The 18,754-nt window shown below is 43.7% G+C and overlaps 1 protein-coding gene and 1 pseudogene across 2 annotated transcripts in view; both read right to left on the bottom strand.

Moving 5' to 3' along the window:
- The window catches only part of FBXO32 (F-box protein 32), a 29,759-nt gene that overhangs the window by 5,684 nt on the left and 5,321 nt on the right, over positions 1–18,754 (bottom strand). For both annotated transcript variants that reach the window (XM_066623906.1, XM_066623908.1), the window contains exons 2-8: positions 17,501–17,613; positions 15,107–15,156; positions 13,980–14,072; positions 6,752–6,845; positions 5,908–6,092; positions 3,136–3,318; positions 1,457–1,600 (exon numbers count right to left, since the gene is read on the bottom strand). In XM_066623906.1, the coding sequence (XP_066480003.1) occupies positions 1,457–1,600; positions 3,136–3,318; positions 5,908–6,092; positions 6,752–6,845; positions 13,980–14,072; positions 15,107–15,156; positions 17,501–17,613 (862 nt within the window). The remainder of the gene's footprint in view (positions 1–1,456; positions 1,601–3,135; positions 3,319–5,907; positions 6,093–6,751; positions 6,846–13,979; positions 14,073–15,106; positions 15,157–17,500; positions 17,614–18,754) is intronic.
- Positions 18,495–18,613, bottom strand: LOC136650781 (5S ribosomal RNA; annotated as a pseudogene).

Raw genomic sequence — 18,754 nt, 5'->3', positions numbered from 1 at the left:
AAAACTTAGTACTTTGCACCCCCTCTAGCTACACCACTGATTCCAGCTCCCTAATTAGTGTGTCTGATACCCATTTGCAATTCTGTATTTGTTTCATGCACAACTTTTCAGCCATTTTGTATATACACCTAAAAATGTGATGTGTGATTTGACACCTATAGAAACTCAGTCCCCTAATCTGTATGGGGACATCATTCAGAGAAAAAGAAGCAGACTTCACACTTCTATTTAATGACCAGGAAAGTATCAGGGAAGTGTGACTACTGAAAAAGATAATTGCTACATGTGCAAATGACCTCAAGGCATAGGGATTCTGTTCCCCTTCCAAAGTCCTTTGGGAAATGACTAGAGCCAGTGGCATAGCTAGAGGGAACACTTAGCAGGGAGCCTTAGCAGGCACTTAGCAGGGAGCCTCACTGTAGCAAAGCACTTAGCAGGGAGCCTCACTGTGGCATGCAAGTAGCCCTTCCCCTTCGGAGCCATTCAGGGCCACGAGAGCAAAATGGAGGCAATGCCTCCATTTTGCTCTCACGACCCTGAATGGCTTTGAAGGGAAGGGGCTGCTTGCATGTTGCAGTGAGGCTCCCTGCAAAACTTAGTGCTTTGCACACCCTCTAGCTTTGTCACTGACTAGTGCTAGCTTTTTTTTTGGTAATCTTTGCCATTGCTTTCCTATCCCACCCATTTTCTAAGAAGTTCACAGCTGCAGACATGAGGATTATGCCCCCCACCCCAGTCATTCTTACAACAGCTGCTTGGGAATTATATCAGATTGAGAGGTAATGGACTGCAGAAGTCAAGCAGTAACTTGAATGGCTGCAGAGGGACTAACATCCAAGTCTCTCTGGTCAAACATCAGTCCTCTGTGTGCTACACCACACCATCATGCATTGATCTAACCAGCTTTGAGGTTATTACTCTAGCCATATCTCCAAACAATACAATCCCACCTTTCAGAAATTCTACTACAGTATTAAGGGATGTTTTATGACTTGCTCTAAGGGAGGTATGAATCAGCAGAGTTCCTCTCCATTGTCACAGCAAGGACCAACTGACACTTTGGGTCTTCCCCAATGAGAACTACATCCACTGGTCGCTGTTCAACCTGATTGTCTCACAAGGAGATGTGAGAAAGCAAGGCCTGCTTTGTAGATTTTGCTGGGACCAACTGCTATTTGGCTCCTTCCTGTCTCATTTAGTGTCCACCCCACCCTGTCATCATTATGTAATAATATGAAAGAGTTGGGACCTGAATTTTGCTTATTTTTCTCTTCTCTCCACATTCTGCTCAGAGAATGCAAACCATTATATAAAATGTAACTGGTGCTTTGGCACAAAGCTCAATCATATGAGAGGTAGTAGCATACCTCTAGCCTCAAGTGACATGTCTTCTGTCTCAAGTTTCAACCTTCAGCCATTAGGATAGACATCATTCAAATCAGGACCAATCACCTACCTTCCAGGACAGGATATGACAGTGTCTGCAGAGCTGCAAAGTATCTCCATACTGCTCCTTTCTTGGATAGCATTTCACAAGCTTGAAATACATCTTCTTCCAATCCAAATGGCCTTTATCAGACAAGATGAGCCGTTTGCGAATCTGAAATATGAAGATGTCATAACTGAAGACCTAGAACATACTCCAAGGCATGGCTAGTATAATCCACACTACAGTGAAACCTCTCTGAGAAAATACATGCCCAAATTGGGTCAGATTAAAAGAAAAGAAAATGTGACACAAATAGTAGACAGTAATGTGGACCATCTTTAGATACTTGGAACATGGAGCAACTTTTAGACAAATAAACTGGAACCACTGCCTGTTAAACATGACAAACTGGATTGTACACCCCATAAACTGAGATCCAAAGGAGGATATAAAAATGTGGAAAAAACAAACTGAGATGAAGCTTTCCGTGCTGAGCATTTGGGGGAGGAGCTTAGTATTTTTTTTGCAGTACATCTGGCTACTAAAGGGGCAAGATACTTTTAATACTGAATGGTGGCGTAGAACAGCGGTCGCCAAACATTTTGGCCAGAGGGCCACATGAAATATCTGGCGCAGTGCTGAGGGCCGGGAAAAAATTTAAATATAACATTTAAATAAATAAATTAAAGATGGAACTTAGATGAATGAATAAATGAATGAGTGTACTCATTCACTCAGCCTCTCTGGCCCTCAGAACACCCTCCAGATGCAATCAGAGCACAGCTCTGGTCATGTTCAGTCCTCTTTCAGGGGACAATTGACTGGCCACAGGCCGGATAGAGGCTCGCTGCAGGTCGCATCTGGCCCCCGGGCCAGGGTTTAGAGACCCCTGGCGTAGAACAATAAGAGTTGGAAGGGACCTCCAAGGTCATCTAGTCCAATCCCCTGCCTGTATCAGGAAATCCTCCTAGAGCAGTGGTTTTCAGACTGTGGGTTGAGACCCACTGGTGAGTCGTGAACCGATTTTTGGTGGGTCGCAAAGCCCTGAGCAGAGCCTCCAATGAAAAAACAGGTTACGGAAAGATCAGATAACGAAGTGCCTCAAGCCCTGAAGCTATTCAAAAATCAGATAGCTGCTAAACGCCTTGCAAATAACTGAGTGCTCCCAGTTTGCAAGGAACTCAGCTCCTGAAGTTTAGAAGCTTGTGTAAATATAGGGGAGATAAAATTTTTGAGCATCTTTTTTCTGGTTATTATTACTGGTCAATAAAAATATTATTTCTTTCTAGATCTCCTTTTTTTTTTTAAGTCTTGTAAACTGAGGTGGGTCCCAACAGAGTGTCATTTTAAAAGTGGGTCTTGATGCTAAAAAGTTTGGAAACAACTGTCCTAGCGCATCTCCAGCAGGAGCCTTAAGAGCCTCTGCTTGAAGATCTCCAGTGAGGAAAAATCCACCACTTCCCTCAGCAATCTGTTCCACTGCTGAACTGCATGTACTTAGATCCCTGCCACAGGGCATAAAGACGTCACAAGCTTATTCTTGTGAGCTTGCCAGATAACTGGTGCCCATGCGTTCAGAGCATTTGTGGAGTATCTTCAGAGCCCAAAGCTGGTCTGTGGTGAAAGTAAGCAAGAACCGGGCCTCCCTTTCAGTAACTCTTTGACCTCCTTGGTTAACAGTTTCACCATTTCACTTCTGCTGTTACCTGTCTGTCGGTGAAGTGGTAGTGGCAAAGTTTCTTCCACAGCAGTCGGTCCTCACTCAGCACCTGAAGACTGGGTGCTACTTGCCCAATGCTCACAAGGTCTCTCCCATCCGTTAGTCGTTGCATGATGTTTAATTGTAAGCATAAGGGTAGGTCTGTGAAGGTGAGCCCTTTAAAGGCAGGCTGGAAATAAATAAATAAAAAGAGAGCAAACAATGAGGCATGACAATGATGCAAAACAAAGTGATTCTATCCAATGTGTAAAGGACATTGGCCAGCTGGTGGCATTTCCTCCCTCAAGGAACAGACTAAGTTCTCATGTAAAAGCTGCTGGAGCTTGAACCTGCCTGCAGCTGTTGCCTCTGTTCTGAACACTGTGCCCAGCCACTACATACATGTGTATGAGGAGGCTGCAGTTAAGTCAGCCACTACAGAAAAGCACATGATGCATGTTCAGAGGAATCTCATTTTCATCACCCATTCACAAGTGCCATGGTTGAACCTGGCACTAAAGTCTTGGCTCAGATTATAACCCATCAAAGAATTTTTCCAGAAGTCCTTGGGAAAGATTGAGATATAAGCCTCTGTTCCATCTGAGAATAGAAGTTATTTTATTTTTCCATTTACTCCTAACTTTCACTTAAGATTCCCAAGGCAACTAACAGCTTAAATGCTAATTAACATAACCATTTGACGACATCATCCCACCCTCCACTGCCAAGGCCTGGCAAAACAAGAGCATCTTAAGGCCTTCTTAAATATTAAGGGCATCTTATACCTTTCTGAAGTAGGGAATTCCACATATGGGAAGCTATCACAGAGAAGGTTGGGTCCAGCCTGCATGCCAATTGAGGGAAAAATTCAATCCAATTTTCCAGTACCAGTACAGCCATGCCAATGGGGCATGTGCTGCATCCTTCAGGGAGGTTGCAATCATGGAGGCCTCCTCCAGATAAGGGAATGTTAGTTTCCCTTTTCTCAAGGCTGCTTTGCAGCTTCACTGGCACTGGAAAGCTGGATAGGACTGGGCCCTGAATTTCTGTCAGTGATGACATGTGGAGGAGAAGACTGTATTTAAGGTCCCAAACCACATAGGGTTTTAAAGAAGCACTGTACTAATGCAAGAGTTTGCATATCCACTCATCTGGTCGCCTATAACAATTGTTTCCCAGTGACCAGACAAGGAAAGATGGGAAGAGAGTTGGTTCCGTGCATATGTACATGTTCTCATTTTAGGTCACCTACACACTGCAAAAGACTAACACAGGATTGCACAGACAAGAGTAAAAATTTTTGTGGGCTAGGAAGTTTTACGGACTTATTTGCAAGGCCTGTTGTGCACATAGCTGACACAGCATGGAGGCTATATATTTATTTAGGACACAGTCCACCGGGAATTTCCTCTGGTGCAAACCTCCCTGAAGTGAAGGAAAGCTGTGAACAAGCAATGTACATGGCTACTTTTAAGCAGAAATGCAGCCTGCAAATAGACCAATACATTTTAATGGGGCTTGCACAAGTGGGTTATGCCTTTAAACTGCTTCCCAGATCTAAACTCAGTCTAGCTGTTTGGAATGCAGGACAGAAATAATTTTGAGTTTAAATAAATCAGTTATGCTTTATCCTTATTTTATCCCCACAGCAATCTTATGAGGTAGTTGAGACTGAGAATGCTTGAGAGAAGTCAGTGTCGAAACCCATACCGTACATATGCAACTGATCACTCTAGGTCTGTTGTGACCCTACTAACACCCCACAGCCCTTAGCACACCTGACGGGTCAAATCTTTAATCATATGCTTAATATTTTTAAAAAGGGGTTTAATTTTACTTGGTGGAATGTGATTCCAGAGCTTTGCTCAAAATGGGTCCAAAGCCTGCTCTCTCTGGTATCAAACTTTAGTTCTTTCCAGGGCTTTTCAAACATTGCTTTTTTAGGAGAAATAAGCCCAGATGGATTGGAAGAAAGCGTTAGTTTTGATTTCCCTGACAGGATTTTTGAATTTTTACAGAAAGAGTCACTGAAGTACATTACTCGGTAAATATTTTTTCAAACTTGTCTGTTCTAGTCGTACATTTCTTGGCTGCTCCCAGGCATGATTCGCCTATATGGCTGAAGCTCTCCAGTCTGTTTACTGCAAATGGCCAACAGCCTGCAACAGAATTTGTTTCTCTCCTCCTCTCCCCCCTCCTCATCTACGGCTTTAGCCAAGCTCCGGCAAGAATCCTTGTTTAATGGTGACAGTCGAGGGTGCGCTCAGACATCCTGTTTACTTCAAGGCCAAGCAGCACCCAGGCTTCTTGTACCCTTCCATTTATTATTGACAGGTGCTTACAACTGCTCTTTTAAATCAGGTGCTAAAATCGTGTGAGTTCTCCACATAAGACACTTATGTTCAAAATTGAATTCCTAGTTGATATCCCACAATGCTATACAATAAATGCAACTGAGATAATATAGTTGGGAAACGTGATTGGAGTATTAGTTCTCTCCAATTTACCATCTGGAAGAATAAGTATGGGAGCAAATGTCATTTACATGTAACTGTTCAAGAAATCAGGCGATACCGAGGGTCAGAAGGAAAGGCGATTAAAAATACACTGCCATTTTCTGAAGTGGGTTTGACAATCCTAAAAGGGGTGGCTATGTATGATGCCAAATGAAGCCTTCCCCCATAAAAGTCACTAACAGCAAGTACAGTCTGCAACCGTTTTGTCCCAGCATAGTCTTGTTAAAGTTAATTGGATACAATGGCAAGGGCACACTTCTTACCCTGGTGATTTGAATGTTGTTCAGCTGCTGCTGCCAGTGGAGAATTGTCTCCATTCTGTGGACCCACATGTTGATATTTCCAACCAGAACAGACTTGCCAACACTCTGGACCAGGGTACACAGGGATGTATAAAGAGTTTGCAGCAATTCCCTTATTAGCCGGATGCTCTGTTGATCCTCCAAGACTTTTTTGAATAAGAGAAATCGGAAAGTAAAATTAGGGGCAAAAAATCCAAATTCTACGAGCAGCAACTATAAAGTTGTTTCTTTGTCCAAATGATCATCACCAGTATATATGCATTACATTTCTACTCTTCCTTCAAGGAGCTTAGGGCTGCAAACTTATTTCCTGGGAATACAATGGGATGTGTAGATATGCCTAAGATTGTACAGTCAGGCACTGTACATGGTTTCATCCCAGTTTTATCTTCACAACAACTCTGAGATAAGTCAGGCCTAAAGAGAAAGGAACAGACTGGCCCAAAGTCACCTAGTGAGCTTCATTGGGGTTTGAACCCAGGTCTCCCCAGTCCTCGTGGGTCACTCTAACCACTATACCACACTGACTCTCCATCTGGTAAACTAGATAATCTCTGTTAAAGTTTTTAAGGTCAAAGTTTAGACAGACACTTGTTGGGGAGGCTTTAGGTTCAGGGATGGGCCCTGATCCAAGAAAGTAAACAACTCTTGTCACATTTAATAAATGGGGCTGAAGTTAGTTGTGATTATTGTGTTCCCTTAATTTCAACAGGACTTGCTTCTGAGTAAACATGCATAAGATTCAGCTATTTCTTGTGGGATTGGTAACCTGGTCTTACACTTTTATTATTATTATTATTTTTACCTTTCTGCACCACTTTTTCCAAGATGTTCATGTAGTTTTTCTGAGCAATTCCACTCAGCGACGTTAGCTGGGACTTTGCTATCAGCTCCAACAGCTGTGGATAAAAATAAGATGTTCAGCCTTAAGAGTACAAAGACACTTTGCTAATCTTGGCTTTTGAGTCACATGACCCACAGAAACACAGTTCAGATGCTTGTTTGTTGCTGAACTTCTTTAAAAAAAAAAAAAAAGGGCAGGAAGAAAGGAAAGACAGATGCAGGAGCTTAAGTGATAGCAATCTCTTGCCTTCCCTAGTTGGTTTAATTACAAAGCCAAGTCATTAAACCCCACAACAGAGAAAAATAGATTATGGTCATCTAAGCTGCTTTGCTGGAGCAAGTGAAGTGAAGTCACAAGCCCCCTGGCAGACTGGTAATGACATACCATCATGGTGCATATGTGTGTGTTACTGACTTTCATGGCTCAGGTTCAGATGCAGCCACAAACTATGTCATTTTGAGAACAAGCCTGCATGTGCATTCCTTTCCTCTTCTCTTCCACTGCACGTGTGAGGAGACTGAACACTTCCCACTTTCATTTTTGGACTAATCACAGTTCTCATGAAGTCAGAGAGGGCTGGCTTCAGGGGCCAGCCAGGCTGGGTGCTGGCCAAGGGCCCATGCCTCTCAGATAGCCCACCTGGCTGGGCTGACCCTGAACCCTCAGTGCCATCAGTAGTGCCCAAAGTGCCATGTGCTGGTGGGTTGGGGCACTATGCCCCCCCCCCCGCAATCTAGCAACAATGCTGAAGTCAGAACTCAATATGTTAAAATGACAACATCTTTTGTTCAAGTCATGAATTGAACCGCTTTGCCCAGTTAGAATAATGACAGGCATTTATCTGCAGTTATCAGCATCATTTCATAAACTTTAAGCACGCTGAGCAAGGAGGAAGCTGGAAAGATATATGGTTTCAACCACTTGCCCAATTTTATTCAGGCTGTCACCACCATGTGACTGTCAGCTCCAGGCAGTCAAGTGGCCGAGGGTGACTGAACGACTCTTTGGCTTATCTTTCTGGCCAACTCTGAACGTCAACAGATGGCTCTTCTGCATGGGCTTTCTATTAATACCTTGCCCACCACATGACTGATATAAATGAAGGGAGATGGAACAAGACTCAATGCTAATTTGCTAAGCCAACTAACACCAGCTAATCAGCTTTATTTCTGATTCACCATACTGGAGAATGCATGCACAGGTGTGTGTGTGTGTGTGTTTTCTCCAAACAGTCTTTTGTTTGATGTGCTGCCAAAATATGCTCAGGGAAATTATGATGCACGGATGCCTTCAAACATACAATCCCACATGCAAGTGGTAGGGTCTGCAAGGCCTGTGCCACTTGGCCTGCTCAACATTTGAAACTGCTCTAAGCATATTTCTTTAATTAAGCTTCTAGCCTTTAAGTTTGTGGAGGGGAAAAAAAAAGTATTTGCTTATTCCAATTGTATCCCACCTTTACTCCAAGAAGAATGGGGCAGTATAAATGGATATTATTCCATGTCCTCCTCACAATAACCTTGTGAGACAAGTTACGTAGTAAAAGAATGACTGGCTGAAGGTTACCCATGAAAAAAAAATGGGTATTCAAGGGTAATTTCAAGGGCTTCTAGTCAAATTTCATTTCACTGCAAACTATGGAAATGATTAACACAGGTTATCTTAGAACCATTTGCTTCCCCAGGTTACATTGCTGAAATCGAGATAGGTTGAGGGAGTGGATTTTGGATTAAAATGACTGACCAGTCCAGCTGGTCAAGTCATATGCCCCACAATGCAATTCCTCTGGACTCAGTTTCCTTTGGATTCTCCCCCATGTCAATAAACAACATTCTGCCTCATGTGTTTGTGGTGGGAGCGAGTCATCACTTGCAAAACATTGCCAAGAGGGCATCACATGACAGATTCTTGCAGAAGTAGGAATGTGTCACTGTCATCTGCTGATATAGAACACTTCAGCAAGTGAGCAAGGCTGCCTGCAATGTGAACAACTGAGCAAGGAGAGGGAAGGACAGGATCTGTTTTGGCCTGCACTCAAAAAGTGGCCCAACATAAAGTAATCGGCTTTACTTTTATGACTCACCATTTTGGGACTTAAAAACACATAGAACTCCACATAAGCATATGTGCACACACATATGTGTATATAGGATTTTTCAGATAGGATTTAGGCATCTAGTTTAGCCTGGATGCCTAAGTTTAGTTTTCTTGATGAGCTAGATACACATGAACAGTGATAGTGGAATGATGGACAGGACCATAAATGCTGGAGCATCTTTCCTGGCATCTCCAGGTAGGTCTGCAAAAGATACTTGTCTGGAAGTTTGGAGAGCTACTGCCTCACAGTATAGCTAGATTGGCGGATGGTCTGACTTGGCACAAGGCAGTTTCATACATTCAACATGCAATCCCACCTGTGTTTACCCCAAGTGGTACAATCTGCAAGGACTGCAACACATTGTTTACTCAGCATTTGAAACTACTCTACTTCTAGCCCTTAAGGTCGTGAATGAGACAGACAGAGTATGCATGTCTTCTTGTTGTATCCCACCCTTCCCCCAAGAAGCTCAGGGCAAGTGCATGTCATTCTTGCAACCAGTTGGGATATGTTAGGTTGAGAGAGAAATAAGGGGTACTGGCCCAAAATCATTCAATGAGCTTTAGAGCTGAATAAGAATTTGAACCCAAATTCAAGGCTCTAAACATAATACTGACTACAGTTTAACAACAATTGAAGTGCAATGGCATCAAGTCATAAGGTTTCAGAGTAATCAAGCATCTTGATACCACCCAGAAGTGTTTGTTCACTACTGTTCTCTTTTCCCCTCTCCCCATTGACCCCTTCTCTCACACCCCATAAAGCATGGACATGGGGACTGCCAGCCATCTCTTTCCCACAGCAGCCAAGAAAAGAGGCAGAAGGTTCAGGCAGCTCTGAAAGCACGGCTATAATCTTGCACTCTTCTTTGTCCCCTGCCCTGATCAGCCACCTGTTCTATTATTGGATTTGGCTCCAGAAAAGTTACTTGGCTAACCACTTTCAAGGCAATATGTCCATGTGATTCTGCTTATGGTGTTATGGAACTGGCCATAAGCCTTTAGAAGAAACCATTTGGTTTTCAAGGTATTTCTCTCTGTTCCCAAAACATGACGTCTAGATTTGTTTTTATATAACTCAAAACCAAATTTCTCAGAATTCTGCCCAAACTACTGTCAGGATCTTCTGGCTCCCAGAACCGGAATCAGATGAGACCTCCTCATGAGAGGGAACCCTGCTATGGGTTCTGCATGAACCAGATTTGGGGGGGGAGACAGGGCACCCTGAAACCCAGGCTACTAACATAATGAGGGAGGGGCAACGTGCCCCGATCAGACTCACTCCCCAACTCTGGATCACCCACAATCACCCTGCAATCTCAAGAATGAACCCATTCTTGGATAGATAGACCCAAATCTTGGACAGATGGCACAGAATACTCCTGGTAGCATCAGGGCATCCTATTTCAGGACCCTACTTGGAAGGAGAAATCTTGACCTTTGGTATACCAGGAAAATAGGGCAGTGATAAGTTCATGCCTGGAAGTTGCTGGTGCAACCACATCAGCTCCTAGCAAGAGGTGTCCACAGGTCAGCTTCCCCTTGTTGCATGAATCCCGCTGACGCTGCTGGCCAGCTCCCTGCCTTCACTGGGAAAGGAATGCTAGTGGATTCTGCCACCATAATCAAAGCCATGGAGATTGAGATTCCTGTTAATTCCCATCATTCTTTCACTGGCGACATACAGCCCTTCTCCAAATGGCACTAAAGTACAGTATTTGTGAAGTGCCAGAACTTTGCTGTAGCTCTTACACAATTGCTGAAGCCAGCACAGTAGTTTCGTGGACGTGGCATAAGCCAACATGGTTTTGGCCACTAACAAATCCTCGTTTGTCTCTCAGGTTCTCCTCCTGTTGTGTCAGGAGTGACTGACTCCAACAAGATAATTCCATGTATAGTTGGAAGTCTTCCAGGAAAAAAATCTTACTCAAGTGTACATGTGGTATTTTATGAGACAAGCTACGATTCACTAGAGACTTGGCTGATATGATCAATTTATTTAAAACATCAGGTTCTTATTTGAGCTACAGTGGTTAGATGGAAGAGTTCCCCTCCCTTTGCCAAACCACCAGCCAGTTTGAATTAGAGAGTTTAGGACTTATAACTGACTCCATTTTCGGAGGCTCCAGAGCACAGAGAACTGGTTGGAGAAAACCACGGTTATTAGTTCTTAAAAGCTGCAACTTCTGCCCACTTAAATGTTAGCAGGGTAGGGAGAGAAAGAGTTTGAAAATGGTCTAAAGACTTGTTCCACATGTTATGAAGATGTGTTAGTCTGTAACATTTCAGACTGCAGGCTAAGATTTGTTTTTTTTTTAAAAAAAGCTCCCTTGCATAAAATGCTCCCTGTATGTGGTAAGCTAGCACATCAGGGATTTCTGTACTCATTTACATGTGCAAGATGCTTTTATGTGTGGGACCATTCAAAATGAAGACCCCACACACCCCTGCAGTGGTACACGCCCAAGCTATACCACTTCAGTTAACAATGGCTCTTGCTTATTGGTTTCCAGGTAAAACTCTCAAGCTTGGAACAGGTCTGTGCATATTGTGTTTTTGAAAAAACAAACATAAGCACAAAAGGAAGTGTCATTCTGTGATTTGTGCCCACTTGCATATACGATAACCAATGAGGCATAGGCATAGTGGTTGGTGTGTACAATCTATAATTGGGGAGTCCCAGGTTCAAATTTCCACTCAGCCATGAAGCTCACTGGGGCTACAATCTTATACACATCTTAATAGGATCAAGCCCCACTGAACACAATGGGACATTTCTGGGTAGACAAGCATAGGATGGTGCTCTGGGGCAAGACACTTGCTCTCAGCCTCACAGCACTGTGGTGAGGCTGTCTCAGGGAAGCATGTGTGCTTCCCCCAGAAAGATCATGTGATCGAAAGGCATTGGGAACATTTGTCTAATAAAACGTTGGACCTCCGTCAGAACCAAAGTTTGTTCTTGTTGAACTGGAAGCAAAGCTGCCTTCCTAGTGGGGGTTTCAGGCTGGTTGAGCCCCTATTTTCTTTTATTCACGGTTGCCATTAAGGATCCTGCTCTCCATACTTATTTATAGGATAACTCATACCCCACCTTTCCATTTATGCAAGTGCTCAAGGCAGTTTACAAAAATCAGTAAAATTAAAAATGAAATATAAAAACAAACTTTAAAAAAAATAAGTCAGCGAGAAAAGAGAAGGCAAATGGCATTTATAGCCTTCCCTCTTCTACATGTCTTCCCTTCACATAAAAAGCTGTAGTGAACTACTCTGGATTTGGAAACCCACAGCATGAGAAGCAGGTTTCCCAAGTCCCATGCTCTGTCTGTCAACTGAAAAAGCAATAATAAACCAGTAAAAGATAGCTGTAGCCTCTCCAACCAATTTCAGAGACAAGAACGTTCTAATTGAGAATTTAGAAACCAAACTGACAGCGCAAGACATATGGCAAGTTTCCAGGAAGTGACTCAGGCTGGGGGAAAAACCAAATTTCCTCCCTGCGATACTGTACGGCTCTCAGCTCAGAATGACTTCGTGATGTTCACTTACACATAAAGCCTTGACAAGGTTGAAAACATTTACACAGCCTTGACAATGTGGAAAAAGGACACATCAAGACACTGAGAATACATAGCACCCTTGTGTCCAACTCTTTACCTTCCCCTTCTTTTTGACTTGAGGAGAAGGCCTATCTTGCATTTCCCTCCCAAGAAACCATATGCACAGACATTCATAAACAACAACATTAGAGGACACTATCAATGATTACCAAAAGCCCCCTCCTACCCCTTCCCCAGTTCAATGAACTATAGTAATTTCACCAGTTCTTCTAACAGTATGGCAATGGAAAACATAATCTCACTCAAAACCTTCTAATAAGGGCAGTTCACACCCAAGAGTCACTGGGGCTGTCACCGTTTCTCATAAGGAACTAGAGATTCAGGCCTAGCCACGTAACATACTGGGGCAACATTGCAAGACACCCTCAAATTTCATCACAGTTATCAACCTGTTTTTTTTAAAAAGGTCTCTAGTTCTTAATGGTTCTGGATAAATGTTTGGAAGTACAGTTGCCCTGCATCTTACATGAGGGTTATGTGCCAAAGTCAGGGTGGAAAGCCAAAATTATATATCATCAAAACTCCCTTAAAGTCAATAAATACATTCCATCTCTTTAAGAACTAAAAGCGCATTATGAGAGACATGCAGGGACCAAGACATTCATTCTCCCACTTCAGGCTCACTCCAGGGCATAAACAAGAGTAGGTGGAACAGTGGGTGGAGTCACCTGCTCACCTGTTGCTTTTCTCTGTCTTTTTTTTTGGAGGGGGGGAAGTCTTGAATTCATGGAAGTCTATTCTGCATAAGATGTGGGGTGTCTGAATGCAGGGTCCATCTGCAGAGATTTCAGGAACACCCTGTTTCCTTCAGATTTGAGGCTACTTCAGTGGAACTAGATAGCAATGGGGGAGGTGGATGGTCAAATCAGATCCAGGAAGCGGGTGGATTTGGTGGCAGCAATGGTTGCCACATCCCTCATCCCAGACTTGATCCTGTGGCATGGATCCACATGGACTTGCATCAACAATTTTGCTAGTACAGGTCCAAGTTGACTCCCCCCCCCCCCCCCCGCACCACAGTGGTTTACCCCAGGGTAAGGGAACAATTATTCCCTTACCCAAGACCTCTACAACTGCCCCCCCCCCCGCAAGATGCAGTGGTAGCCATTTCGGCTCTGCTGCATCAGTGGGGGAGGGGTGAAGAATAGGATTGGGCTGTTGCTCACAAGCAAGTAAAATTAATTAGAGCTACTGGCACTTGCAATGAACCATGGGATCCTGACAATAATGCTTTTTCACTGACATCCATACATCTACTTCCATGCATCAGAAGACCTGCTATTTTGTTAAAGCTGTGATCACCTGATTGTCATTCTGCCAGGTGCGTTCACAGAAGTCAGTGAAGCTACTTTGGAATAAATGGTTGAAGGAATAGACTGGGTAGAAACATTTGCATGTTCAGCTTTACTTTCCTCTCCCAAGAACTGCATCTGGTTTTAATGCATCAGTGGAGCATGGCTGTCCCTTATACTTACCCGCACAACATAGTTGAATCGCCTGGAGTCCAGAATAGCACTTGAGAAATCAAGCCTGTTAAAAGCTTCTCCAAGGGTACAGTATCCATGACGCTGAGAACAGGGGAAAGAAACAAGATGTGATCTATTTGTATTCATTCATCTATCAATAGCAAAGTCACAATGACTGTATCCTAACTCCAGAGAAAGTATGCTACTGAAATCCAACTGATGGGTAATAACAGCAGGAGAGGCCTCTGCCTTCCTGTATGGGGTGAGGAACATCTTCAGAGCTGCATATGAAAGGAAATGATGTTTATCTCCAGGATTCCACTCGCCCAACCAAGCCAGAAAGTGGAATAAGGAGTTGCTAGAAAACTTTCAGTCTCTGCTGTATGGCCATCCTGTATGTATGTATGGCTCACGATCTGAGCAAACCAGAACACTATGTTATGGGGAATGCAGAGCAACTGTCAAACAGTGGTGTACCTGAGGGGAAGGCAAGGGGGACAAACGCTCTGGGTGCCAGGCTGGGGGGGGTGACACTGCGTCACCATCCACTCCCCACGGTGACCCCCCCTCGTGCCACCCAGGGCCTTACCCCCAGAGGTGTTCTGAGGGCAGGGGAAGCAGTTTGCTGCCTCCCTAGCTTCCAAAGGCCTTGTAAAGGCCTTGAAGGGCCGCCCAAAAAATCACTTCCTATTTCACGAGGAAAACTTAGAAGGCCTTCTGAAGGCCAGCGAGGCTTTCCCAGGAAGCCTTCCCCTTCTGAGGGCTGGGAAGGTGACCCACTTCCAGTTTCCCAATTGCAAACTGGAAGTGGGTCACGATAGTTATTCTGCCATTCCCTTTTGCCATTCCTGTGGAAGCAGAGACTTCCACAGGGCTCCCCACATCCCCAGGAGGCTGCTGCTCCTTCCTGAAAATAAATCAAAGCCCCTGGCAATGTCGCAATCCTGGGGATTGCATCGCTACATTCCCACTCCCCACAAGGACTTACTGCGGCTCCCGAACTCCGAGAAAGTTTGGGTACTGCCGCACTAGTCTTTAGCCATCACCAAACTGTTGCCAATTATAAACCATGCTGGTAGCAGCAAGCAGAAGCAGAGTGTACTTTTTTAGGCAAAGCAGCACTGTTTGATACTCACTTCTTTTGTGCTTCCTTTATGCACATAAATCCACTTTTCTTGGTGAAAATCTGTTAAAAACAAACAAGATCTCCTTTTAAAAACATGCAGTTGTTAATCTCACTCCATTCTGCAGCATCCTGTATTTCATCAAAGTTAATGAAAGCCGAAGCCAATATGAAATGGATTTTCATTGTTTCTAAATTCTTAAAAACTATTTATACACGGATTTTTTATACATAGATTTGACTCAACACAAATGGCCCCTGCAAATGAGAAGGAATGTGCTGATCCCTGCAGAAGGGGAAAATGCACCCCTTTAAAATCAGTTTAAAAAACTGAACAGTCCTTTAACAATAGCCTCCTGAGAGGGGGGGGCAGCTGGCTGACAATCCACCAATCCTTCTTTCTCCAGTGGACCCCTCCCTTCCCACTGAGCATGTGAAAGAAAGGTGATCACTTTGCATTGGTGAAGAGAGGGACTGAGTGAAGCTTTCTAAGCTCTTGGAGAAGGACTGGTTGATGGATTGTCTTCTTAATGACTCTTAAGAGTCAAAAGGTCAGCAAGGCTGTTTTTAAATCACTGGAGCAAAGAAACTTTGTTTTTTAAATTGATTTGCTCTAGTGCATTTTTTACCATCCATGTGAGTGCTTGGAACAGAACTCACGGGAATAATTAGTCTCAACCTGTAGTTGCCAGAGGGGCAGCTGCATTACAGCCCAATCCTATGCTGGGGCAGTGCTGGCTATGCACTGCCCCAGCAACAGCTGTCATGAAAGTGCACTTCACCACCAGCGGGAAGTGCGTGGCACCAATGGAGATGCCAGCACCAGTCATCACTGGGCCTCCATGCAGGCATGACACAGAAGATGAGCGCCTAGCAGTAAGTATCCTCGCTACTTGGTGGGGAGGCTTCTTAGAGTGGGGGCGGAGGGCGGGGAGGGGAAGATCTGGGCAGAGGGATGGCTGCAGAGTAGATTGGGCCCAGGAGGGGGGCAGGGATGGCAGCAGAAGCTATACCAGCTAAAGAGCTGGCACGGATCAGAGTAGACCCATCGGAGCTGCTGGGGCTCTACATAGGGTAAAGGAACCAATGTTTCCTTACCTTGAGGAGATCTCCAGCAGCTTCCCTGGCCCCACAGGATACAGCTTGATTAACTCAATTAAAATGAGTTAATTTTTCATTGCCTTTTCTTCCTCTGATCACCGACAGCTAAGGCATGTCAGATATTACCAGAGATAGGAAATAGCTGGGTTTTCTGTTCATTGATTTAATTAATTTTGGTTAAATTATTTGAGGCAGATTCAAACTACCAACAACCCTTCAATGCCACAATGCTCAAGAAAATTTGAACAGCGTGAATCAGATATATGGTATTCCTAGCTAATTTTGTCATCGTTTAGCTTTGAAAAAAAAATTAATTTGAGCCTCTTGTGTAGAGGATTTGAATTCTGTAAATTTGAACTAGCATGATGGACCAAGGCATTTCTCCACTTGACTGGAGTCTCCTGCTTGATTTTAATTGGAGTCAAAGCCTTTTTTAAAGATAATTTTAGATCTTATTTCTGAATGTGTTATTTCAGATAGGTTTAATCATCACTAATTGCTACATCTTAACTATAATGATACTGAATGGATTTTAATTGCACAAAATAGTTTTGGATCAGAGCGAAGCAATCGGACCTGTGAGAATTTAACAATGACCCACCTCTGGCTTAATGGATTATATTTTTATTACTGCTCATGTTACAGTAATAATCCTAATAAGCACTATGAGTGATCAAAACACTTCCCATGCACTCTCTTTTGAGCCTTGGTACAATTAAACCTTGATTAGAGCATTTACTACTTTTCCTGCATTTTCAGTCTGTTCCCTCTTTTCTCCTACCATCCACTTTCCTGTCTAGGCTGACATTTGGAGGCCATGGACAAACCATTAAGGGTTTTTTTTTTTAACTGCTTTATTTTTCTATCTGCTTTTAGACATCAGCAATCTTGAGCTTTTGGCAGACACGCTTAAAGAAACAACCACAGGCAAGAGAGCCAATTCCAAGTTCTAGCATGTAGGGATATGTACATGCAAGGGGGAATAAAAGAAGTTGGAATCCTCTCATGTGACTGTACCATTGGAAAAAATTACTCTCCTCTGCCAAGCACAAATGACAAAGATGTGAACAAAACAAGCACAAAGGCATGGAGCAAAGATTAATAATCCAGGCACAAGTCTTCACAATGAAATGGATCCAAGTTCTCTGACTAAGGTCAAAACCAGGGTGCAAAGTCTCTCCAGAGATTTCTGGATGAGCTACAGGGATCATTGCCTTGTGTGAGAAGTGTGGGGTCTTCCCCCTTTCCAAACACAGTTGTTTATTGTTGTTTCAATCTTGAGAACCCTCCCCGGCCAATGCCTTACACTGAATCCTTGTCTTGCTATTCATCTGGTCTTTCTTTCTCTTCTTTGCAGCTATGTCACAGTTCAGGCTGTTGAAAAGGTTCTCCTTATTGTAGTCCTCTTTTCTGCAGTAACTGGGGATGACACCAGAAAAAGAAAGTGGGGGGGGGTGAGAGAAGGGGGGAAAGAAATATTAATTTCTTCTGCAATCTGTATAATATTAATTTTTGCTCCAGAATAATTTAGAATTATTATTTTCTCTTGCCTTCAAAGGGAGAATTATTGGTTCAAGTTTCACTGTCATGTTTTCTAGATTCTCCAGACAAAAAGGAGATGAGTAAGCAAACCTGGTGCCCATTAATGCAGCCGCAGCCATAATTAAAGAGCATTTGCACAATCACTTTTGCACAGCCCTTTGCCCTTCCTTTAACCTCCTCCTGCTCACCTGAGGTCATCATAGCTTCCTGCTTATGTCATGTCTGGGTTATGACCACAGACATCTTCAGGCAGTAGCACACTCAGGTTTCATGCATCTGTAAATTGCTATTCACACTTTGGAAAGCCTATAAATAATACAATGCTAGGAGCAGAGCTGGAACAGCTCAGTTTACAAGGGTGGCTGTGGAGAACAATATGGAACAAAGAGCTATTCCACACATGTCAATAAGAGCAGCAGTATAAAGTTCCAGCAGGGACCATATCATTTCAGACTGTCTGGATTGGGCAGGGAAGGGAAAAACACAATAATCACATGACTAAATATCGCCACTAGGGAAATGATCTCCCTGCTTGCACAAAAAGTAAGGAAAAATGGTCCCACAAAACCTTTTCCCTGGTATGCTAACATTCTAAATGCAGGGAATTTTTCACCCCTCTGGGAAGTACGTATTTGTGTACTCTCCATCTTCTATTCAATAGGTATGGGCTCAAGAATTCTGTACCATGCCATTATCTGCACGTGCAGAACAGCTCCAAGCCCTCGATCCAAAAATGGTTGGCAACCTTCAGTCTCGAAAGACTACAGCACCTGGTATTCCCAAGTGGTCTCCCATCCAAGTACTAACCAGGCCTGACCCTGCTTAGCTTCCAAGATCAGATGAGATCGGACACGTGCAGGGTAACAAAAGCATCTTTCTAAGAGGTCTCATTGACATGTAGCACTCCCCCCCCCAAGATCCTCAACATTGCCTGGAGCTCTTACCCAGCTCCGGGCAGCATCCAGGCAGTACTGGGCTCAGTGCCAACTGGCACTGGGCCAATGCCGACAAGGACTTG

This window comes from Tiliqua scincoides, chromosome 4 (genome assembly GCF_035046505.1).
Source record: "Tiliqua scincoides isolate rTilSci1 chromosome 4, rTilSci1.hap2, whole genome shotgun sequence".
In the NCBI taxonomy this organism is placed as follows: Eukaryota; Metazoa; Chordata; class Lepidosauria; order Squamata; family Scincidae; genus Tiliqua; species Tiliqua scincoides.
This window is presented reverse-complemented; position numbering and strand designations above follow the sequence as displayed.